Here is a 25,024-nt window from a genome sequence, read left to right as displayed (position 1 = left end):
TGAACGATAAAGGTATAAAATCAACTGTTATTTTTTAAGCTGTAAGTTAGTTTGTGCCAGTTGTAATATCTCCTTCAGTATGCCTCCGATTAATTCTATTTATTTATTTATTTATTTATTTATTTACACATACCTATTGGCTGGTTGAGGCCTATGTGTATTTATTATAATATTAATACCAATAATCATTTTATCATATTAAGAAAGCGTTAACTTGAAGGAATTAGGAAATATTAAGAATAGGTGTTGATTGTATTGCTGGCTGTAGCCATTTAAGAGTTTCAAATTATGTTTAAGCCAATTCTACACGTACATACAGTTCGCCTAAACAGTGCGTCTATTTTAATAACGCGCTAGAAATTATGAAAATGTTTCTCTCCTGTTTGCGCGTCATTTGATAGGCTGTCGTGTTGCGCGCGTCGGGCACGGGCACGAGCATGAGAACGAGTGGTGTTTCAGTTTGATTCGGTTTACCAAACCGATTCTTTCGAACTGTCTGATTCAATTAGCCGCACGTCCGATTCAACGAATCGTTGAATCACAAATCAAGAAATCAAGACAGTTTTATTTTCATCTCCTCCAGATACAGAAACGGGGAGCCTGATGTCCGCAAGAAACAGTACAGTAAACTTTAGTCTCGTGTCCTCCTCCACGTTCAATTCAGCCAGTGAGTCGTTACTTCAACTAACTGAATGAGTCGGACTCGAAAGACTCGAAGGAGGACGCAGAAAGAGGCCTGAAATATAAAGATAAAATCAGAACGTCCAAAAGAGGACAGAATGCAGGAATGGGCAGAAATGGTCACAGAAGAACTTGAAATACAAAATGCTAATTTGTAAATTGCATTTTATGGTTTTAGAAAAGACATATATGTAATCTATGTCATTTGTATGGAAATTAGTTCTGTATTTTTATATTTTCAATATACCAAAAGCCCTATGTACATGATGTGCTGCATTTTACATAACAATGTTTATATATATATTGTCCCCGTCAAATACATGATTAAATGGTTTAATCACAGAAATTATGACACTGCGTTTTAGAGCAGGTGTCAATGCCACAGTCCAACTAGTACCCCCTTTTTTGAAGAACAGCTTACAGCAGTGCTGCAGTTATTTAGCAAAGTGGAAGTACATGACTCTTTTATATCCTCTATGTTCTAGAGAAACTCAGGGGCTTGTTGAAATGTATTTCTGTTTATCAAAATTTATTTTAGGTAGCAGTTCTTTTGTAGTCTGCTTTAGATGCTTTAGATATTTTAATTTATATACCTAAACACAAAAAAATACTCATATGCAGATGCTACACCAAAAAAAACAAACAAACAAACAACAAAACAAAATAAAACCACGTTTTATTCAGTTGGGACTTATGAATCGGTTCCATTCAAAAGAACCTGTTCACGCGAACCGATTCTTTAACGGCTCCGGACGTCGCTAATAAGAAGAGCAGCGCCGCTGGGTGCGCGCGAGCCATGATCGTCGCCATTTTATTTTCTAAAAACCGAACGGGACCGGAGAGGAGAAGCGACCTTTCAGCCGGAGTGATCGAGACGAGAAACGTAAGAGACAGAGAATAAAACGTGATCACCAGCGCGTAGTTTGTGCGAGCAGAGGTAACGTTCGCGATTCTGCTTCGGCCTCGTACGTTTGCTTATCGCTGTGTTGTCGGACGGCGCTGATCGGTTAGCTGTGCGCTAATCGACCGTTAACGCGTAGCTCGAGCCCGGTTAGCCAGCTATGCTAAAGCCGCTGAACAGGCCGCAGCAAGCGGGCCAGCACTCACCAAACTCCCCGGGACTGAGCGCACTGCAGCAGAAGCACATTGACTTAGCTTCCCTTAGCAGGTCTCCCACTTAAAAATCACACCTTCCTTATTTAGCCAGTTTCAGTTCTAAACTCCTAATTAACGCTGTGATTTACGGGACGCGTGTGTTCCAGTTCAGGAGCATGAAACTCTGCTAAAGCCGTCATTTTATTTTCAGTGTTCTGGTTTAGCTACAGCTAGCTTAGCTAACGTATGTTTCACGGTAGCTTAGCTTGGCTAGCTGTTTAGCTATGAGGTTCTTACTCGAATTTTCGTTCCACCTTAAATGTTGCAGCAGTTACACTATGGCGTCAGAATGTAGATAGTTAACTGCTGCACCATTTAAGGTGGAACGGGAAAATTCGAATAAGCTGGCGGATAGGAAGCCAACTTCAGTCTCGTTGTTTAGCTAGCTAAAGATAGGTCCTGAACTCCAGACGAGCTTTGAAGATGGTCGTTTGTTTTGAGCCTAATTTGAGAACTGAACAGTCCCGTGTTGATATTTTTATGTCTAAAATAACGTTATGTGTAGCCCACTCTGGACATGCAGTAGCTAGCTAGCTAGGAGACTTGCTAATGTTTTAGCTTCAGCTCCAGTAACGTTACTGGAGGCCCTAGCTAGCTTACCTGCAGTGCAGTTGTGTTTTCGTTTCTCCAGCACACACATGACCGAATTATTAAACCATTCTTGAGCCGAATTAGGCGCGTCGGAGCAAGGAGAACATGGATCTGTGCAGTGTATATAGTAAGTAGGGGCCTCTATTAACTACTGGAGCTCCTTTAGCTGCAGACCCCAGTCACTCAACGCTAGCTAGCCAACTGGAAATGAGAAGGCAAGCTAATGCTGCTGGTTAGCGAGTGAGCAGTCGCGTTGGCTAGCTACGTCTGGAAACAATGGGTTTGTCTGAGTTTGTGGGTCTGCTAGCTAACATGAATTTTAGCCAGGTTGGCCGAGCTAGCCAGCCAGCCAGCCAGACGTTTAGTCGTCTAAGCCAGCTAACGTTAACCCAAGACCGGTGAATAGTTGCTGGGTGACTCGATCAGTTTCTCAGTCCTAGGCCTGAATCGAACTGGCTTTGCGCATATTGGTGTTTTCCTTTTGTGGAACAGCAGATGCAGCTTATCAGATCATTACCGAGCCTTTCGTGGGGTTGAAATTGGCGTATTAACCTAGCTAGTGCATTGCGGAAGAAGTCCAGGAGCAGTGTTGGGAATACGCTGGACTCGGCTCGTGTATATTCCACCGTAGACGAGTCAGTCATATTTTATTTTTTACGATGATACAGCTGTTAGTTACGTTAGCGTGTTAGCCGCTACCAACTTCTTACCTGATAGATGTGCACGGCACCCCGTTTACTGTTTTGTATTGCCGTGTCTAATGTATGAAATGTTGACTAACCTTATTTGGTAGTGTCTTACCTTGTTTACTGACTATTCAAATATTTGTCAGACAAATCTGACTAGCTAGCCGTTAACTAGGTTCTTTCATGCTACCCTCTTGTCAAACTGGTGAGAGAATTGATTGGCTACAGTAGTACAGTGCACATAGGTAGGTCAACGTTAGGTAGGTAGGTTAGCTGACTCTAGCTTAGGTTGTCGTCTGGCTCTTAAACATTTGCGGAAATGTTAAATATGTCGACAGTCCGTTAATCACCTAATCTCCCAGTTTCGTGTCAAACTCGATGTTTTGTTGAAGTGCTAACGTCAGTGTTAGCCTGCTAATGCCATGCCAGAGCAAGCTAACATTAACCTGGCCAGTGTACTTGAGCTGATTTCCATACAAGCTAAATGTTTAACTGTTACATCTTCTGAAGATATGGACATATTTTGGACAGTGGATTGATAATGCTCGTTTAGGTAAAGGCTGCCAACTTGACACATGTTCGTGTTGGAGGTTACATGGCAAAGCAGGGTTTCGGATGCCTCGCTGGCCACCGACGTATCGGGCTTCGATTGTTTTGATTTGTATTGGAAATAACGGTCGATCAGAGTCGTCTTTGTAAACGTTTTGGTTGGTAAGATGGTCTGGGAGTCTGTGTAGGACCGCTGTAACGCTAGTCTGTAAAAGATTAGTAAAGCAGTTCAGTTTTGTGGATTATTTGCACTGTTATTGGACGCTGGACTCAACTCCATGTTTCCAAGCAGCCACATTCAAATGCTATAACTGAACCGCTTTCGGTTAGATTGCACTAATATTACATTCATTTTTCTCCTCACATCGTGAAGTTGTTTTCTACACTAAAGAGCGCGGCATAACTGGGGAATTAATATGGCTTCCGGATATGCAGCTGCTGCACCGTTAAGTTTTTCTTTCACTATAGTGCCGCTGCCACCTCACTTGTGGTTTAGGTAGTTGGGAACCAAAGCACTAAACGATATTTATCGTTTCTTTCCAAAGGAAGTTGGTTTAATAAGTTTCACCTTATAACTGTGCCATCAAATGATTGTTTTATTCATGTTCTTGTATTGCATATTTGTATTAATTTCTTTCTTCTTCCTTTTTCCCCCAAATTTGCTTAGATGTCAATCTTGAAGTTGCACTGAAGGACCGTACATTGAATCAGGACCCACAGACAGAAGCCGCTTGTTGGACGCACGGACATTTTCACACCTGGGGAGGGGGGGGAGCAGAAGTAACCTATCACTGAAGTGACTAAAGGGGAATAATGGTGATTTTGCGCCGGGCTCGGCCGCCTGCTTCCGCCCCAACCAGCAATGAATCTTGACTCGCTCTCGCTGGCTTTGTCTCAAATCAGCTACCTGGTGGACAATTTAACTAAGAAAAACTACAGAGCCAGCCAGCAAGAAATACAGCATGTGAGTTCATATTTTTTATTGAAAATTTTAAGACATGTTGTCTAATTGTGAGGTCATGCTTGCGTGTTCCTCAAAATAATTTGTAAATGTCAGCGATCAATATCTTGGTAGGAATCCAGAATGAATTAAAACGTTCCATAGAGCAGACGTGGCTTTGTGGCAGGTTTTTAGGACTTTAAAGATATATTGAAGACACATAGTCTTACAAGGGATGTACGATGATATCGGAATCATATTGGTTTAAAAACATTATCGGCATAGGACACAACTTCAGATTTGACTGACTGACATTTTAAACTGATTTGATATTTATTATACTCCAGAAAAACATGTTTAGGTGTTGCTGTGTTTTATTCATTTTACTGTGTTTGTGACCCTACAGAAATGTTGCATTTCTCTGCAATGTGAATTCAAGTAAAGATAGTCGGTCTTACTTAATTCTTGTTTTTAAAGGGAAATTCCACCAATTTTTTCATAACTTCTACATAATTCTACATAAATAAGTTTTTGAGATGTAAACACTCCTGTAGACAATTTAAGCCAGAACGTTATCAAAACTGACGTAAAACGATGGGCCTCATTCACCAATATCAAATTTTTTTCTTACGTTTGTTCTTGAGAAAGGTACTAAGAGAGAGTCTGCGTCAGATTCATGACGTGTTCTTAAAGCGCAGAATTGGTCGCACCTTTTTGCTCTTGAGTGAGCGTAGAATCTGTTCTTACCTAAGAACAAAACCCAATTAAGAAAACATTAGTGAATGTCTGAGTCTTTGAAAACTTTAAGTGGGGTTTGAGAAGAAAGTTAAGAGTAGTTGGTGAATGAGGCCCATTGTCTCAGGCATCAGGCAGCGTATTCATATCCATTTCATGTAATACTGTTCTATGACGGCACCTTTAGACACGTTAAACTCTTCAGACATCTGATTCCTGTCTCCACTACTGCGAACAGTTCTGATTTGGTAAAGGAGCATTTCATATCAGATTATTCTGAATGGCTTGGTTTATTCCTTGGTGATTTTAATTATGCAAAAAACTGTAAAACAAAAATGGTGAAGTTCCCTATTAAATGTTTGTTATTGCCGTTATACGTGCATGGAAAATATCTGCTATCAACGTCACCCCACAGTTCCCTTCTCGGTGCATGTCAGTCTCACTTATGGATTAATTTGTTTCCGTCATAGCAGTATTTCATTCACAGATGCAATAACTGTTAAAACTGCGAGGGTCACTTTTGCTTGATTGGCACTCTCTCTTTCTCAGATTGTGAATCGTCACGGCCCTGAAGCAGACAGGCATCTATTACGCTGTCTCTTTTCCCATGTGGATTTCAGTGGCGATGGTAAAAGCAGTGGCAAAGATTTCCACCAGGTATTTTATTTTTATTCTGTTGGTTGATTATTTTTCATGTACCCATATCTCTTGTTTATGGCTGATTTTAAGAGATGGATATGGAAAATGGTAGGCTGTTTTTTACTAGCACATGAAGTGACATCACCATAAATTGGAATTTCCCAAGACGAAGAGCAAGTTGGTCGCAGCCCTGAGTGCTTAATTTCATTGTGCTTATTGAAACCAAGCCTAAACTGGCAGTCATACTGCTAGAGTGCCAAACATACTAATAATACAGCAATCAGGGAATGTAGATCCACAAAAATCTTGTTAAAATGAGCCAGATTGAACATTGTTAATGTGTATTGGACTGTCATTATGAAAGGGCTACCATAATGTCCAGAGCCTGTTAAGGACATGTTTTGTTGTAAATGTTCAAAATTACATGTTGTTGAGGTATTAGTTGGAGCATCATTAGTGGTTTCATTATATAATTGTACATTTAATATTTTTTTAAAAAATCTATTGTGAATTTTAATACGTTGTTTGTCTTTTGTTCACCTATTTGCCTAAGACACAGTTTCTGATCCAGGAGTGTGTGTCTCTTATTACGAAGCCAAATTTTATTTCAACTCTCTGCTACGCCATTGACAATCCTCTGCACTATCAGAAGGTATGTGTGTTCTGACTGCACTGTTTGCCTTCAGGCTAGTTCTGTTATCTTATGTGTTGATTTTAATTTGGTCGTCACGTCAAAGACCACAATCACCAACCGTCGTCCTCTTTTTGTGTTCATATTATTTTTCTGTCTTTTCCATTGTTTCTCTCCCTCTCCTTGTACATTTCTTACAGAGTTTGAAGCCATCACCGCACTTGTTTCCTCAACTGAGTAAAGTTCTCAAGCTAAGCAAGGTCCAGGAGGTGAGTAGAATGACTGCCTTATCAGCAGAAATACTTAGGAAGTACTGTAATATGTAACTCCTTTCATAACTCAGGTCTGACTTTGAGCTTGTCAGATAACCCACTCTCTGTTGGACTAGGTTATTTTTGGCCTTGCTCTTCTGAACTCCAGTAACTCAGACCTGCGAGGGTTTGGTAAGTGTTCCTTACCGTTCTACCTATAGCATTTTCAGTATTGCACTGGTATTGTAGTTATTGTTATTGTTATTACTATTGTTATTGTTATTGCTGCCATTATTATTATATAGCTGTAATAAATGTAGGCGTTGGACTGATGGCAATGTTCTAATTTTAGTCAAATAAGTGCTTGGGCAGGAATTAAATTTTTAATTCTCTTTTTTTTTTTTAAACAAACCTTTTGAGGCTGATGCAAAAAGGTGGATATTTCTGCCAGTTTGTTATTTTCTGTTAACACTGTCTGAATACTGTTTATCTGATATGTAAAGAACATGACCTGATTGTTTACTTTGTCTCACACTACCATTTAAACAAAACACATGATGAGGAATATGCATCAAAAGCCTCCTTCGTCTTTCATATAGTGATAGGAAGCACAGTGGCATCCAGAGAGCTACACAATAAAATTGATAATTTAACCGTTCACGACTGGGACATTTGGGGGGGTTTAATTCTTGGCAGCAGATGTAAACAATTTTTTTTGTCTTTCTTTTTGTCTCTGTCTCCTGGGTTCATGTGACATTTGTGGTAAGCTCCCAGTAGTTGGGGAGAAAGTAACTGAAGCTAAATTTTAATCTCTCCTCTGTTTTCTGGCAGCTGCGCAGTTTGTGAAACAGAAGCTTCCAGACCTCCTTCGCTCATACGTAGACGCGGACCTCGGAGGCAGCCAGGAAGGTGGCTTCCAGGACATTGCCATAGAGGCTCTGCACCTACTGCTCTCACACCTCCTGTTTGGGCAGAAGGGCTCCAGCGGAGTCGGGCAAGAGCAGATAGACGCTTTCCTCAAAACACTGTGCAGAGGTACACAAGACACAACAGTGAGGAGAACTGAGTCCTCAAAAGTTTTGTGACTAATAACATGGAGGCATTGAAGCTTTTCTGCTTGCGTATTTAAGTTCACTTAATCATTGGTTTGAACAGTAGTTAGGGTGATGGCATTGCCATACTTTTGCGACATTGGGCTTTAATGAACAGGCTGTGCCGCAAATGATGGCAAAGTAACATTTGTGCTTGTCCTGTGCAGATTTCCCGCAGGAGCGCTGTCCTGTGGTGCTCGCACCACTGCTGTACCCTGAGAAACGGGACATTCTCATGGACAGGATCCTGCCAGACTCTGGAGAGTTAGCCAAGACCATGATGGAGAGTTCTCTTGCGGAGTTTATGCAAGAAGTTGGCTATGGCTTTTGTGCAAGGTTTTTATATCTATGTAACCTTCTATTTGGGGCCATCACCATTAGTAATTGATTCATGGGCTGAATCATGTAATCAGTAGTAGGGGGGAGCTGATCATGTACATGGCTGAACAGTAAATCATGCATAGCTTTTTAAAGATTTCAGAATACTATATTGAGGGGGAAAAAAGATCAATTTGGAAGCCTATTTAAAGACCTATTTCTAAATGCATAGATGTATAACCAAAATGAATCTGGTTCTTTATTGCTGTAAGAAAGATCTGTAGGAGAGTTTGAAATACTCTTATGTAAATTGTCTGCTGATTACTGCCTATTCATTGAGAACGTCATGTTAGTTTTATTAAGTAATTGATGATCCTATTTCAGCTATGTTTTTAATTCTGTGCAGTATCACTGACATTGTGATTATTGCCTATGTTTGTTCAGCGTTGATGAATGTAGGAACATAATCCTACAGTATGGAGTGCGTGAGGTGACTGCAAGCCAAGTGGCCAGAGTGCTGGGCATGATGGCTCGCACTCACTCTGGGCTTTCAGATGGAATCCCTCTACAGGTACTGCAAAAATCTCATCACAAGCTGTTTTAACCATTACCTGTACTGTGGGTTTGAATAACCTGTGTTGAATATGGTTAAGTTGATTTGCTTGGTCTTGCTGTAGTCTATCTCTGCTCCGGGAAGTGGCATCTGGAGTGATGGGAAAGACAAAAGTGATGGCTCTCAGCCCCACACCTGGAATGTAGAAGTTCTGATTGATGTTGTAAAGGAACTCGTAAGTCCTTTTTGTTGCTATTTGATGCGTAATAATTTTTAACTATTGGATATTAGTTGCATCATGTGCTTTTGTTCATTGCTGAAAAGTCTTTTCTTCTGCCATGTTAACCATTCAGACTTTCCAACCTGTTGTTTTTAATTGGTGAACTTGTTCCCTGTCAGAACCCCAATTTGAATTTCAAAGAGGTCACCTACGAGCTAGACCACCCAGGCTTCATGATCCGGGACAGCAAGGGGCTGCAGATGGTGGTTTATGGGATTCAGAGGGGACTGGGTATGGAAGTCTTCCCTGTGGATCTCATCTACAGGCCTTGGAAGCATGCTGAGGGCCAGGTAGAAAATTGCTGCGTCACTTATGTTCCCAAGTTGTTTAGCTGACGTAGCAGCTTAGATTTACTACTCTTAGTAATTAAGAGTATTTTGATGTGATTAGATAAATCACTTTCTGTGAGGTAGCTTTTAGAGGGATTAAATGCTTCTGATGTCTAGTTCTGATCACTGTTGTGAACAGTTCTGATGCTAAATCGTGCATTTCATCATCAAACTTGCTTGACTTTGCTCACATCTTGATGATAATTATGCTGAAAATGTTAAATCTGTGGATTTCCCCTTTCAGTTGTACTTGTAGTCTTTATTCATTGTTAACTTTTTGTTCATTGTTTTCTGTTTCTTTCAGCTCTCTTTCATCCAGCAGTCCTTATTGAGCCCAGAGGTGTTCTGCTTTGCCGATTACCCCTGTCACACAGTTGCCATCGACATCCTCAAAGCTCCACCTGAAGATGACAACAGGGAGATAGCTACATGGTCTGTACCGGCATTTCATAGTATTGTACTGTTATTTCTGTATGAAGTGTTGAAATAAACAGACTTTTAGCTTTTTCTCACCTTTTTAAGATTACTAGTGAAGTCAGTGCTGTTCCAGTAGATATTCAGTATGTCTATGGATTCATGGTATTCTGCTCTGTGGTGTTTTGCAGGAAAAGCCTGGACCTGGTGGAGAGTCTGCTGCGGCTGTCTGAGGTGGGCCAGTATGAGCAGGTCAAGCAGCTCTTCAGCTTCCCCATAAAGCACTGCCCAGACATGCTTGTGTTGGCGCTGCTGCAGATCAGTACATCCTGGCACACGCTGCGCCATGAGCTCATCTCTACCCTTATGCCCATCTTCCTGGGCAATCACCCCAACTCTGCCATCATCCTGCATTATGCCTGGCATGGGCAGGTATGAGCGCTTTTGATAAAGACATTCTCTGTTTTTGATTTGTCCCTCCATTGTTTGAGGGGAAATAAGGTTAGGCTTGCGAAGGATTTGTATAATTCACCAAGACTAAAAAGCCATCTTTTGCTGCTGCTGTGTTTTAGGGCCAGTCACCCTCTATTCGCCAGCTCATCATGCATTCAATGGCAGAGTGGTACATGAGGGGGGAGCAATATGACCAGGCCAAGCTCTCACGCATCCTGGACGTGGCTCAGGACTTGAAGGTGCAGCCACGCTCTGTTCTTTGCCCTTCAGTGGTTTCTCATAAACAAACCTGAATATCTGTAGTGGCTTGTGTACTAACTTTATTTTTTCCCTCTGTTTCAGTCTCTATCGATGCTGCTAAACGGTACTCCATTTGCCTTTGTAATTGACCTTGCTGCACTTGCCTCTCGCCGCGAATACCTCAAACTAGACAAATGGCTGACTGATAAAATCAGAGAACATGGGGTAAATGTTAGTGCACATGTTTCTCTTAAGAATATTTGGTGGTGTCAAGTCAGTATGAGGCTAAAAATTGCCATGTTTCTTATTAGGAGCCCTTCATACAGGCATGTGTGACTTTCTTGAAGAGGCGCTGTCCCACCATCATGGGAGGGCTGGCCCCGGAGAAAGACCAGCCCAAAAGTGCACAACTGCCACCTGAAACGCTGGCCACGATGCTAGCCTGTCTGCAGTCTTGCGCAGGGTAAGAATTATGGCATATTGCTTAATGCTCTGTGCAAAATTGCCAATCACATCCAGCATTATCTTTTGAATTATTGTTACCAAATATTTTATGAAGGATTGCATTCAAGGATCTACAGGAGTGTCATGAATGAATGTGAAGACATTGATATTTTTAAAAAAAAGTAGTTTTTCACAGTGAATGGATTTTAATTTTTTTCTAAATATATCTTGTGTTCTGTGGGTAATAACTGTACTTTTATTCAAATAGGAGTGTGTCTCAAGAGCTATCTGAGACAATCTTGACCATGGTGGCCAACTGTAGCAATGTGATGAACAAGGCCCGTCAGCCTCCACCAGGGGTAATGCCAAAGGGTCGAGCTCCTAGCACCAGCAGCCTGGATGCCATCTCTCCGGTAGGACTGGGCAGTAGTGAATTTCCAGCATGGCTGTACAATATTGCTGTACAGCATAGTGTTTTAAAAAGGACTTTTAATGATTGGGATGTCTGCTCTTCCTCTTGTGTGGTTCAGGTTGACCCACTCACTGCGATGGGCTCGCTGAATCTAGGTAGCTCAGCCGCCTCCCACACACAGAACATGCAAGGTTTCCCCACGCCGCTGGGTTCAGCCTTCAGCAATCCCCAGTCTCCTGCTAAGGCCTTTCCCCCTCTGACCAACCCCAACCCCAGCACAGCCTTTGGGGGCATTAGCGGCCTCTCCTCTCAACTCCCAGGTGATAATGAATCTAATAATCTTATTGTTTGAACAGACCTTATATTTTGACATTACATTATTAACTAAGGCACCTGAAAAAAACTCTTTGCTCTTAACTTATGTTGTGTTTTTATTTATTTATTTATTGATTGATTTTGATATTTTTAGGTAGTCTCTTTTCTGATATGCAGTTTACTGTGTTTTAGAAGGCATCGTTTGATTTTACTTCCTGACTGTAATCTATTCTGACAGGTCCATTGGGTTCAGGCAGCTTGAGTGGGATTGGTTCAGGTCTGGGCATGCCAGCAGTGAACAACGACCCTTTTGGCCCGAGGAAGATGAGCACGCCAGGGCTCAACCCACCCACCTTCCAGCACTGTAGGTTGAAGACCTGTGTGTTTGTGTGTATGTGTGTGGTAGTGGGACTGAGAGCCTGGAGCCTCAGCTGTATTTCCTCTAAATTCGAACTGCCGCCAAAATGGGGACACTGCAGAATGTGTACATTTTTATTTGGCTTTCACGCATGCATTTGCTAGGTTATAGTTCTGTTTGCAATATTTTGTAAAATGTTTATCTGAAATCTGGACATAAATCTTCCTTTTTGCCACATTTTCTGATTGAAGTCTAAAGAGGGAAAACATCAGTCTACATTACTGCAGTTTTCCTTGGCAACTGGTTTTAAGTTAAAGTTCACTTCTATTGTATTTGACAATGTCTGAAATGTTAAAACTGAGAACTGAAAAATGAGATTTGCCAAGAATCAGATGCTTATCTGCATCCATCTCTCAAACCCTTGCATTATTTTATTATATTCAATTATTTTTTTAGAGCAGCATATCTTGTATCAGTGTAGTAAGTTGTTCTACCCCCATGTTTCTGTTAGCTGACCTCTCTCATGTGTGGCCTGAGGCAAACCAGCACTTTAGTAAGGAGATCGACGACGAGGCCAACAGCTATTTCCAGCGCATTTATAACCATCCCCCTCACCCTACCATGTCCGTGGATGAGGTGAGTGAGCACACGGTTACCCCTGTGCAGTGGATCAAGGCTGGATTTGTCTGTACTCTAAAAGTGCTGTTCTTTAAGGATGGCATAGTCTTTGACAATTTCCAGATTATCGGTTAAAAGGCACTTGCAGAAGTGTGACGGATGGCTGTATCTTTTTCTCACTCAGGTGCTGGAGATGCTGCAGAGGTTTAAGGACTCTAACATCAAGCGGGAGCGGGAGGTGTTTAACTGCATGCTGCGCAACCTGTTTGAAGAATACAGGTTCTTTCCCCAGTACCCAGACAAAGAGCTCCACATAACCGCCTGCTTGTTTGGCGGCATCATAGAGAAGGGCCTGGTCACCTACATGGCCCTCGGCCTTGCTTTGCGATATGTCCTGGAGGCATTACGCAAACCCTATGGCTCCAAGATGTATTACTTTGGGATTGCTGCACTGGATCGGTTTAAGAATAGGTAAGTATGTTTTGTTTATGTAAATAATACATTTTTTGTTTATTTATTTTTTGTTTTTTTGTAAATAATGTTCTGAGTAGTCTAAATTGTAGGAATAAAGAGTCCTGCATTTATTTTAGGTGCTCATGAACGTCCTCCTAAAATTTAAATGATCTAAAATAAAATGATCGGATTTGTCTTCCTTTTAAGGTTATTTTAAGGTTCACTTTTATTCTCTTCTTTTGCAGATTGAAGGATTATCCACAGTATTGCCAGCACTTGGCATCCATAGCCCATTTTTTGCAGTTCCCCCACCATTTGCAAGAGGTAAAGTGTTTTTTGTATTTGACAGTAACTCGCGCTTTCATTTGCATGTAACTCAAACTGAAGTTGACTTAAAAACATCATGCAGTAAAAGTGAGTCTCTTGGGTAAATAAGTCTTGTATTTGTGTGTATACAGTATATCGAGTATGGCCAGCAGTCGCGTGACCCTCCAGTGAAAATGCAGGGCTCAATCACCACACCGGGCAGCCTCGCTCTGGCCCAGGCCCAAGCCCAGTCTCAGCCACCCAAAGCCCCTCAACCTGGCCAGGCCAGCACCCTGGTGACCACCACGACCACTACCACCACAGTCGCCAAAACCTCCACCATCTCCAGGCCCACTGCAGTAGGTTTTAAGAAGGATGTGCCAGTGAGTAGACTCTATCAGAATGTGTGCATGCTAGAATAAATGCATGGATCAGGCTCTTAGTTCAGGTCTTAGTGTGCGGGGTGGGTTTGTTTCGTTCTTTTCTTCCCCTCTCCCTGTGGGTTTGTAATTCGCAGCACAATCAGTGAAGCACACTGGTGGCTTTGAGGTGTCCTGGATCCCACGTCAGACATATGGTGATGGGAGATGCACTGCTTTTCATAAGGATTTTATGTAACATTTTTGTTTTCACTTGTGATCTACAGCCCTCGATCAACACCACAAACATAGACACTCTGCTGGTGGCGACAGACCAAACTGAAAGGATTGTGGAGCCTCCGGAGAATGTGCAGGAGAAGATAGCTTTCATTTTCAACAACCTGTCCCAATCTAACATGTCTCAAAAGGTACAAATAACCAGCATGAAATGAAACGGTGCTCTTCAGTATTTTATTTCATACTCTGTAAATTGCTGAAAGGGAAATTGGCTACTCAGTGTAACGTCTGTGTGTCTGCGTATGTAAGGTTGAAGAGCTGAAGGAGACGGTGAAGGAGGAATTTATGCCCTGGGTGTCTCAATACCTGGTGATGAAACGTGTCAGCATTGAGCCAAACTTTCACAGCCTCTACTCCAACTTCCTTGACACACTCAAAAATCCAGAGTTTGTCAAAATGGTTCTAAATGAGACCTACCGGAACATTAAGGTAAGTTAGAATTGTAGTAATTTAGATTTGTTTTTTGGAGAGGGTTTTTTTTTTTTTTTAAGATTGTAAGGCTTAAACAGCTGAAATTTTTCTTTTTTTCTCCTCTTCTTTTTAGGTTCTCCTGACCTCTGACAAGGCAGCTGCTAATTTTTCTGATCGATCCCTGCTGAAGAACTTGGGCCACTGGCTTGGCATGATCACCCTGGCTAAAAACAAACCCATCCTCTATACTGTAAGTGATTTTATTTTCAAATCGTGTGTTACAGATTCTGTGAAGTTTAGTCATAGTAATGTATAGAACAGAAAAATCTACACCAGGAGTGTCTAGACTTGTTTGAAGACTGGCTTTACACCAGTGATGTACAAACACAGTGCATTTAGTTGAATCTTGATCTTGACTTGTGTTAATGTTGTGCAGGATTTGGAGTTGAAGTCTCTGTTACTGGAAGCTTATGTGAAAGGCCAACAAGAGCTGCTATATGTGGTCCCCTTTGTGGCCAAAGTCCTGGAGTCCAGTCTGCGCAGTGTGGTAATAATCAAATATTCTCCTAATATACTCTCTCCTTCTTAAAAGGGCAATAGAAGTCTCCACAATACATTTTGGCATGGAAATGTTTAAGTCAGAGTTCTTTGTTTCTGTGGGACTGTTTTGTTGTGGTATGGTGAACGCTGTGTTTTGGTCACAGTTTTATTTTTATGGTATTGTGCAGGTCTTCAGGCCACAGAATCCCTGGACCATGGCCATTATGAATGTACTGGCCGAGCTTCACCAGGAGCATGATCTAAAGGTTAGCTTATCTTCATTTTTTGGTGTACTGTGTATCTTCTTTCAGCCCCAAGCTAAAAGCAAACTTTCCTGCTCCCTTTGGATCTACAGCTAAATCTGAAGTTTGAGATTGAGGTGCTGTGTAAGAACCTGTCTCTGGACATTAATGACCTGAAGCCAGGTAACCTGCTGAAGGACAAAGAGAAACTGAAGAATCTGGATGAGCAACTGTCTGCACCAAAGAAAGAGACTAAGCCTCCAGAAGAGATGCTGCCAATAGTCACTACAGGTACGTGGCGCAAACTTATCAAGCTTTCTTACTGTGAAAGGCTTGGTGTTGATTTCTCTTCATTGGATAATGTGGTTTGTAGAGCTGGCCTGAATAGCATGGTTTTTTTTATAAATATATTCAGTTTACTCAGTTATTCGGTTATGTCTCTCTTTTTATGATGGATGTTCCAAAGATGCAAACAGATGTGCTGTAATGTTCTGTCAGAGAATGAGGCAGATGAGTCTTGACTAGATTTTTTTTTCATACCTAGATTACAGCAATGATACAAAAGTTAGATGTGAATTTTTTTTCATTAAACAGTAAAGATGCAGTAATCACCCTCTTCAATTTTGCTAATTTTCTTCAGTGAGATGAACTTGCTGACTGATCACTTGTCTCTGGTGTTGGCATGGTGACAAGCAAGATGACAGATCAGCTGTGCACCAGCAGCTGCAGATTTTAAAGTCAGGAATAATTTGTTCTGCTTCTTCAGATTTTTTTATTTTTTTTATAGCATCTCCAAAAGCAACTTGAATGGAGTTACACACCTCTGAGAGAAATGTGAATGCTCTCATAGTTTCAGGTGCTGAATGAGGAGGTGAAACTCACTCACAAAATGGAAAGTTGCAGACTCCGTGTCAGCGTTTACTGATTTTGTGGAGTGGTGTCTTTCACTTGAAGACGTGTTTTGTTGCGACATGAACATGGCAAAAGTGTTGTTGAGTTTGTATAGTTTGATGTGAAAAGCCATGTCCAAGTATTTTGCATTTTCAGAAGTATCTGAAAATTAAATAGGACTTGAATAAAAAGAATACCAACGTGACTCAAAAGACTTGTTAGTTTGTTATTCAGGTCAGCCCTACAGGTGTTTTATATTTTGTGGAATATTTTGTCCTTTCTGGTTTGTGTCACCAACAGTTAGCTTGTTAATTTGTTTTTTTTAGAATGTTCTCCTGCTGCTCCCAACCTTGTATACTTGGTTTGCCTTTCTCAGGTTTTAATCCTAATAGTTTAAACCCACAGGTGTATGTCTTCCATTTGCAGCCGCGCCTTCTGCTCCTGCTGCCACAGCAACCACCGCAACCACAGGGCCACCTACCCCACAATTCAGCTACCACGATATCAACGTGTATGCTCTGGCAGGTCTTGCCCCCCATATAAACATCAATGCCAACGTAAGCAATTTTTCGCCTTGTTGCTTATTGGCAGTGTGACTTTTTTAGCGGAAATTTGAGATTATTTTAGTTACAGGATTGCTTATTAAAGACAATGTCCATAATTTTTGGATAGGTTTTTGAGTTCACCATTTGTCATGTAAGCTAACATTTTCGTCTGTTATGTTGAAGTTTCAGTATGGTTAAGAAGCATCAGTAATTAAAAAATAACTGTTACTTAAAATGGGTTTGTTGTTTTGTTTGTTTGTTTGTTTATTAATTTAATATTTATTCATCCACTTATTAATTTCCTCAATCCTCATCCCAAACAGATTCCCCTGCTGCAGGCACATCCCCAGCTAAAACAGTGTGTAAGGCAGGCAATTGAGCGTGCTGTCCAAGAGCTTGTGCACCCTGTGGTGGACCGATCCATCAAGATTGCCATGACCACGTGTGAGCAGATTGTCAGAAAAGACTTTGCTCTGGACTCGGAGGAGTCACACATGCGCGTTGCTGCTCACCATATGATGCGCAACCTGACTGCTGGCATGGCCATGATCACCTGCAGAGAGCCACTACTGATGAGTATCGCCACCAATCTGAAGAACAGCTTTGCTGCTGCCCTCCGGGTACGTCCGTACAAGCAAACAGACCCCTTTCACTTTCTCATTAGAATTAGAGAATTATGGTCACGTGACAATTTGGGTTGCAGTACAGTTAGGTAAGGTAATGACTTGCATCCTCACTTGTTGGGGCTTAGTTATTAAGTGTCCCAAAATGAGTGCTTGAACTAACATGCTTTTCAAATTCAAAATATTAAAGAACTGATCCAGTATCTGTGCTCCTGGTCAAGTGCTCATGAAGTTTTGAATTGTCTGTTCCACAGGCTCCCACAGCCCAGCAGAGGGAGATGATGGAGGAGGCAGCTGCCCGCATTGCTCAGGACAACTGTGAACTAGCCTGTTGCTTCATCCAGAAGACAGCTGTTGAGAAAGCTGGGCCTGAAATGGACAAGAGACTTGCCACTGTAAGTACCGCCTGCTGCTGGGACCAGCTTTGCTGACTTTGTTACCATAAATGTTACCATGACTGTAAAATGTTGCATTATTTGGAAGGTGAAGATAAGTGTGCAATGTGGAGTGAAGTCACTTGTGGTCCTGTGTGTTTGCTGTAGGAGTTTGAGCTGAGGAAGCATGCTCGTCAGGAGGGCCGGCGCTACTGTGACCCCATGGTGCTTACCTACCAAGCAGAACGCATGCCGGAGCAGATCCGCCTTAAGGTGTGTTCCCTATATAGCGGAGCCTGGCATTTTACTTTGTTGTGAGCAGATACCTTTCAGGGTTTCCCACTGGGAAGGTGTCTGTGAAAGGATATATGAATGGTCTAACCTTGTTCCTTCTCGTGTAGGTGGGTGGTGTGGACCCTAAACAGCTGGCTGTTTATGAGGAGTTTGCCCGTAATGTTCCAGGATTCCTGCCCAGCAATGACCTGTCTCAGCCCACTGGGTTCCTTGCTCAGCCTATGAAGGTATGCTCCAAATAAGCAGTCACGCTACTTCATGAGGCTCTGTTTGCAAGTTGTCAGACCCTTGAAAGTGATATTGGAAAATATTTTATTTACATGTTAATTCACACTTCTCTTTTTGTGCATCTACAGCAGCAAGCATGGCCCACAGATGACATGGCTCACATCTATGATAAGTGCATCTCTGATCTTGAGCAGCATTTGCATGCCATCCCACCAGCCCTGGCCATGAACCCGCAAGCACAGGCCCTGCGCAGCCTCCTGGAGGCTGTAGTAATGGCTCGCAATTCCCGTGATGGAATCACCGCTTTGGGTTTGCTGCAGAAGGTGAGGAACCAGTCCGCATAACAGTTCTAGTGCAGTAGTTAATATGGTTGATTAACCCAGATTTCTGGAAATTTGAGCACTCTTTTGACGTTCAGCTTCTTGTAATGTTTGGCATTTTTGTTTTTGTTTGTTTTACATTAAACTTGCAAGCATTCTGTTCTGGTTTTGCATGTAGTTTTCTTGCACTACAGTTTGTAATACTTGTGATTGAGATTATTCCATTTTGTGTTTACCCCTCTCTCCAGGCTGTTGAGGGCCTGCTGGATGCTACCAGTGGTGCAGATGCTGACTTGCTGCTGAGCTATAGAGAGTGCCACTTATTGGTGCTGAAAGCACTGCAGGACAGCCGTGCCTATGGGCCACAGTGGTGCAACAAACAGATCACCAGGTCAGTGCCAGCTGCACACACGTTCTTAAAAACACAAGTAGCAAAATAACCGTTTACACCACCTCATTTGCAATTTGCTGCTGAAAATGTTACAGGTGCCTGATGGAGTGTCGTGATGAGTATAAGTACAATGTGGAGGCAGTGGAGCTTTTGATCAGAAACCACCTAGTCAACATGCAGCAGTATGACCTGCACCTGGCCCAGGTAGGGAAATGTATAGATTTGTGTTCCTGTTATATGTGGCTAAGTTCCATAGTGACCTGTCTGAAATGATTGCTTTGTCCAAAACTTTTAAACAGCGCTTTATCAAGTACTACTGCAGTAGGTGATTTAATGTTCCTTATTCACCCCAGTCAATGGAGAATGGGCTGCACTACATGGCAGTGGCGTTTGCTATGCAGCTGGTGAAGTTGCTGCTGGTGGATGAGCGCAGCGTGAGTCACATCACTGAAGCAGACTTGTTTCACACTATTGAGACCCTCATGAGGACCTGTGCACACTCCAGAGCCAATGCACCTGAAGGGTTAGTGTACTTACACTCTGTAACTGGGTCATTCTAGGGTGCCCAAAACTATTGTCTTTTGGGTTGAGAAATGTGCAATGCTTGTTGTAGGGCCTGAATGACAATGTTAGTGGTAGGTTCGTTTTGAACTGAAAATAAGAATTTAATAAGTTCTCATCCAGGAACAAAGAGTTTGGCACATCTAGAAGCTAGACCCATAAGTATCGTCTCTCGTTGGCTTTGTTTTGAGTTTTCGTTGATTTTTTTGAAATATGCTTATTCTTTCCAGCCTGCCCCAACTGATGGATGTGGTCCGCTCCAACTACGAGGCCATGATTGACAGGCACCATGGTGGACCCAACTTTATGATGCACTCTGGGATCTCTCAGGCGTCCGAGTATGATGATCCACCAGGCCTACGTGAGAAAGCAGAGTATCTACTAAGAGAGTGGGTCAACCTGTACCACTCTGCTGCTGCAGGCAGGGACAGCACTAAGGCCTTCTCTGCCTTTGTGGGCCAGGTTAGAGCAACTTCACTGATGTTCGAGCTGTATTTTGAAGTAAATACAAAGCTATTTGACATGGACGACAACAACTTGATTTGCCAGCGCTGACCTTGGAACTAAGGATGCCCCTTATTCTAGTAATAAATGACAAAAGATTGTCACTTCAGTCAGACTAGTTTGATCAACAGTATTATTAATAGCTTGGTTTATGGATTGTTTTGGGTGGTAAGGTGTTTCAACCAAAATATACAAATTCAGGCTAGTGTCCTTTACACGTCTGTCTCCTTTTACCATGTTGGTGTGCTGTACAATGCTCTTATCCATGCACTGGTTCATGCCTTTGTTCTTACACTTGTCCTTGTCTGCAGATGCATCAGCAGGGCATTCTCAAGACTGACGACCTAATCACCCGTTTCTTCCGGCTGTGTACGGAGATGTGTGTGGAGATCAGCTACCGCGCACAGGCTGAGCAGCAGCACAACCCAGCGGCCAGCTCTGCCATCATCCGTGCCAAGTGCTACCACAACCTGGACGCTTTTGTTCGCCTCATCGCCCTGCTCGTCAAACACTCCGGAGAGGCCACCAACACAGTCACCAAGATCAACCTTCTCAATAAGGTCAGAAACAAATACTTTGTGTATTGATTTGCGTTTGAGTCATTGCATCTATAAAATGTGATTTTTCAAAAGTGCAAACCCTGTAGTATGGTGTCATGGCTGCCCCTGAATAACTTTTTGAAATTATGTAGGTGTTGGGCATTGTGGTAGGCGTGCTGATCCAGGACCATGACGTGCGGCAGACAGAGTTCCAGCAGTTGCCATACCATCGCATTTTCATTATGCTGCTGCTAGAGCTCAATGCTCCTGAACATGTGCTGGAGACCATCAACTTCCAGACCCTCACTGCCTTCTGGTAAGGCACACCTCTGTCTGGTGTTGCAATGTATTTTAATCATACATTGATGTTAACTATAACTAAAGGTCTTCATGCCGCTTAGCACTTTCCTACAAGGCAGTACTAGTTGGGATTACTTGCATAAAGGTTTAGTTTGGGTTTTCTTTTCACTAAATTAAGGCTCTGCATTTGTTTCTACATGACTAGAAACAGTCCAATCCCAGGGACAACTCCACATACCTTAGAAAACTGTCAGGACTAAATTGGTATCTGCAAAATAGTGTGAAGTCATACAAAGGCAGTTCTGTTAATGTCTGTGTTTGTCATTGAAGTAACACCTTCCACATCCTGAGGCCTACTAAAGCACCTGGCTTTGTCTATGCCTGGCTGGAGCTGATCTCCCATCGAATCTTTATTGCCAGGATGCTGGCGCACACACCACAGCAGAAGGTAGGTGCTTGATGAGCATGCAGGAAAAAGGCAATAGAGTTCCTGGCATCAGAATAGATTTCACGGCATCCTAATGAGGTTTGGTTGGTTTGTTTTTGGTTTTTTTGCACACTGCAGGGTTGGCCCATGTATGCCCAGCTGCTGATTGATCTGTTCAAGTACCTGGCACCTTTCCTGAGGAATGTTGAGCTTAACAAACCTATGCAAATCCTCTATAAGGTATCCACTCATTTGCTCCATTAGTCCATTCCATGAAGTATTGCTCAAAAAACTTGAGACCTTGACTTATTTCTTTGCCTTTTGGCTGCTAAACCACATCTTATTTTTTTATTTTATTTTTTTTTTTAAGTGAGTAACTTAACTGTCTGCTGGTTTTATTTTAGGGCACCCTGCGAGTTCTTCTGGTACTGCTCCACGACTTCCCAGAGTTCCTGTGTGACTATCACTACGGCTTTTGTGATGTGATACCACCAAACTGCATCCAGCTGAGGAACCTGATCCTGAGTGCCTTCCCCCGCAACATGAGGCTTCCAGACCCCTTCACTCCCAACCTCAAGGTAGCTCAGCACATTCACTTCTCAGAACTATGGTGAATAAGGTTTATTCTGCAGTATTCCAGTTGACCATCTTGACAAGGTCTTAAATGTTAATGTATGCTGATGCTTTTGGGTCTACCACTTTCCCCAGGTGGACATGCTAAGTGAAATTAACATCGCCCCGCGCATCCTTACGAACTTCACTGGTGTGATGCCCTCCCAGTTCAAAAAGGATCTGGACTCATACCTGAAGACCCGATCTCCCGTTACTTTCCTCTCCGAATTGCGCAGCAACCTGCAGGTATGGGATCTCAAAGTACTCATGTAATAACTTCACAGCTAAAGTGGACTGTTTTGGTCTTTGTTCATTGTTTTTCGTTACATCAGGTGTCCAATGAGCCGGGTAATCGCTACAACATCCAGCTGATCAATGCCCTGGTGCTGTATGTGGGCACACAGGCCATCGCCCATATCCACAACAAGGGCAGCACACCCTCCATGAGCACCATTACACATTCGGCACATATGGACATCTTCCAGAACCTCGCTGTGGACCTGGACACTGAGGGTGAGGACAAAGATTCACATACATTTCATAAATGGTAGTCCCTGCCCAGAACACAAACAGGTTGTGAAGGGTCTATAGCATTTTTAGATACATGCAGTTATAGCCATAGCCAAATTCAAATTTCCAAATTTGGCTCACATCTGATTTTGACTTTATGGTACACATTCAGGATCTATATGAACAAACCTGCGCTCTGAAACATCCCACATGCATGCGATAAATTCGGTGAATGAATGTGAATGAACCACGTAGCAAAAATGACAACTAGCAGAAAAAGAACAAATGATTGTCTTAAAGACAGTTTGCTCTAAACAGTTCTGACTCTGGCAAATAAAGATCAAATGCATTGCTTTTGCTATGTTTACTGGCACCCACTTCGTTAGGTACTGCTGCCACACACGTTCCTATTTGGAAAAATTCTCATTAAGGTGGCATGGCCGTGAATCAGATGTGTCCAATCTAGGACCACATGAAAATTGTTTAGGTATGATTTTAAAAGATCAGACTTGCGTCCCTACTCGACTCTGAAAACATCAGATCTGTCACACATTAAGGCAAAAAAATGCATTTGTGCCACTCAGCCTGGTTACTGTAGCCTGTGAATGCACAGATAAAGTAAAGTAGACCTGATTATGAGCACTGTTTTGAGAATAGACTGTGGCTGGAGTTGTTCTGTGGCTTCTTTCCAGTTGTTTCTTGTCCAGTACTCATCTGTCTTTTTTCCTGTGCTTTTACTTTCAGGGCGTTATCTGTTTCTGAATGCGATAGCCAATCAGCTGCGTTATCCGAACAGCCACACGCACTACTTCAGCTGCACCATGCTCTACCTATTTGCTGAAGCCAATGCAGAGGCCATTCAGGAGCAGATCACCAGGTACTTTTTACCCCCTCTAGCTCTGTCCAGGCAGAATGTTTTATTCTAGACAAAGCATTCATGAATAAAATACAAGTCGCAAATGATCTAGCTGGTTCCTCAAAGTGAAAAACTTAAAACTGACATACCAGAACTACAGAGAAACATGACTAAACTTTTTGGAAGTTTTGCCTTTTGTATGGGTCTCATTTGCATGTTGTTTGGTACAGGGTATTGCTGGAGAGGCTAATTGTAAACAGGCCACATCCCTGGGGACTCCTCATCACCTTTATTGAGCTGATCAAGAACCCAGCCTTTAAGTTCTGGAGCCATGACTTTGTTCACTGTGCCCCAGAGATCGAGAAGTGAGTATTTTCTCAGTTTCACCAGTGGCAAAATCTTGTTCCTTACATTATAAATAATAAAGGCTGAGCTTTGCTACGTTTCTTGAAACTACCATGGTTCTTGCTCTGTTTAATCCAGGCTGTTCCAGTCAGTGGCTCAGTGCTGCATGGGGCAGAAGCAGGCCCAGCAGGTGATGGAAGGCACGGGTGCCAGTTAGGCTGCGGGAATCGTCCCTCCTGAGCCCAGAGAGAGAACGCCTCCCATCTCCCCTGTAGCCCTCCACTGATGCCCTGCTCCCATCGGATCATCTCATCTCAGCCAGCACTGGACTACCTTATACCGGGACTGCCTCTCGCCCAGACTAAAGAGTTTAGGGATATTATTTTGCGAGGGGAAGGCATGCTGTTAAACAGTCTAAAAACAAAGCTTGTGTAAATATTAAGAAAAGGGACGTTTTAAGAGCAGTTTTTGCATAACCTTTCCCCTTCCCCTTGCTATCCAAAGCTCAAATCTGACACAGAAGCATGATCACATGCTTTAACACCTTCATGGTATCTGGTGCACATATGGATAAGCATACACTCTCATCTGCCTGTTTTGGCTCCCCCTCTTCCACCACCATGAATTTAGGTTTTTATTTTATTTTTTTTTCTTGCCTTCAAGACTGATCTTTTTTGTTTGGAAGCTTAGTGACTTAAAGGAAGCTGTCTTATTTTTTTCCAGATTTTGTTTTAAGGGGAGAGCTGTTGGTGTGGAGAGGGGATAGGCACGGACAGATTTTTGTCCTAGAGTGCAGTGGTGCTTTGGGGTTGCTGGTTTGCACCGTTTTGACAGTGGGTAGGAGGTTCTCCCTGGCACTTGTAAAATTGTGGAAATATTCAGAATTTGATGGTAATTTGAATCTTAAAGTTTGTACAAAGATCCAAATTGCGGAACAAAAAGGAGGACCAATACAGCCCATTTTGTAAGGATTTTGAATGTTTTGTAAATGTATTGGTCCGCGTGTTGTATTTTGTAGTACTTTCTAGTTGCCTTTAGTTCTTGCTACTTATTTCCTGTATGTATGCATTCTGTAGTTACCGCATTAAACACTTGAACTGCAGAGTGGGGTACAGAGTGTTTATTGATTTTTGGTCTGTTCTGTGATGTCAACCACCAGGATGATGTACCTGAAGCCTGAGACTCGCTGTAGAAACCTGATCATTACTGTAGTGGGTGGTGTCACATTGTGCTGCACCAAGATTTATTTTTTGTTAGTGTAGAATTATAGATCATATGATGTGGCTTTGCTGTAAATTGATCCTAATTACAGGCAGCTTTCACTGCATTTCAGACCAATACTGTCATAGTTGGGAAGCTGCAAAACACAATTCTCCATTTCAGACAGTTCTATCACCGCCAGACATGATCCAA

The 25,024-nt window shown here is 42.4% G+C and overlaps 1 protein-coding gene across 6 annotated transcripts; it reads left to right on the top strand.

Moving 5' to 3' along the window:
• Nucleotides 1-1,430: 1,430 nt before the first annotated feature.
• On the top strand, nt 1,431-24,713 carry cnot1 (CCR4-NOT transcription complex, subunit 1). 6 transcript variants are annotated; one of them, XM_036568184.1, is made up of 49 exons: nt 1,431-1,564; nt 4,330-4,626; nt 5,887-5,994; nt 6,530-6,628; nt 6,808-6,876; nt 6,996-7,050; nt 7,690-7,893; nt 8,117-8,285; nt 8,712-8,838; nt 8,945-9,055; nt 9,220-9,390; nt 9,734-9,861; nt 10,035-10,275; nt 10,416-10,535; nt 10,639-10,761; nt 10,848-10,999; nt 11,249-11,393; nt 11,511-11,712; nt 11,946-12,071; nt 12,577-12,701; nt 12,868-13,154; nt 13,382-13,460; nt 13,595-13,825; nt 14,089-14,229; nt 14,348-14,527; nt 14,643-14,759; nt 14,946-15,056; nt 15,238-15,315; nt 15,405-15,582; nt 16,609-16,739; nt 17,051-17,347; nt 17,605-17,745; nt 17,893-17,997; nt 18,126-18,245; nt 18,375-18,569; nt 18,815-18,957; nt 19,053-19,161; nt 19,311-19,480; nt 19,749-19,980; nt 20,334-20,582; nt 20,714-20,877; nt 21,192-21,309; nt 21,427-21,528; nt 21,693-21,866; nt 21,997-22,146; nt 22,233-22,413; nt 23,155-23,287; nt 23,497-23,631; nt 23,750-24,713. In XM_036568184.1, exons 2-49 carry the CDS (start codon nt 4,525-4,527, stop codon nt 23,826-23,828), a joined length of 7,107 nt encoding a protein of 2,368 aa, XP_036424077.1. In that variant the 5' UTR covers nt 1,431-1,564; nt 4,330-4,524; the 3' UTR covers nt 23,829-24,713. The 6 variants fall into 6 exon arrangements, with proteins under 6 accessions (XP_036424077.1, XP_036424074.1, XP_036424076.1 ...); XM_036568181.1 differs by having other exon boundaries at nt 16,588-16,739; XM_036568183.1 differs by having other exon boundaries at nt 10,639-10,767; nt 13,595-13,801; nt 16,588-16,739.
• The last annotated feature ends 311 nt before the right edge of the window (nt 24,714-25,024 follow it).

This window comes from Colossoma macropomum, unplaced genomic scaffold, assembly GCF_904425465.1.
Source record: "Colossoma macropomum unplaced genomic scaffold, Colossoma_macropomum, whole genome shotgun sequence".
Lineage (NCBI taxonomy): Eukaryota > Metazoa > Chordata > Actinopteri > Characiformes > Serrasalmidae > Colossoma > Colossoma macropomum.
Note: the sequence above shows the minus strand (reverse complement) of the source record. Positions and strands in the feature narration are given on the sequence as shown.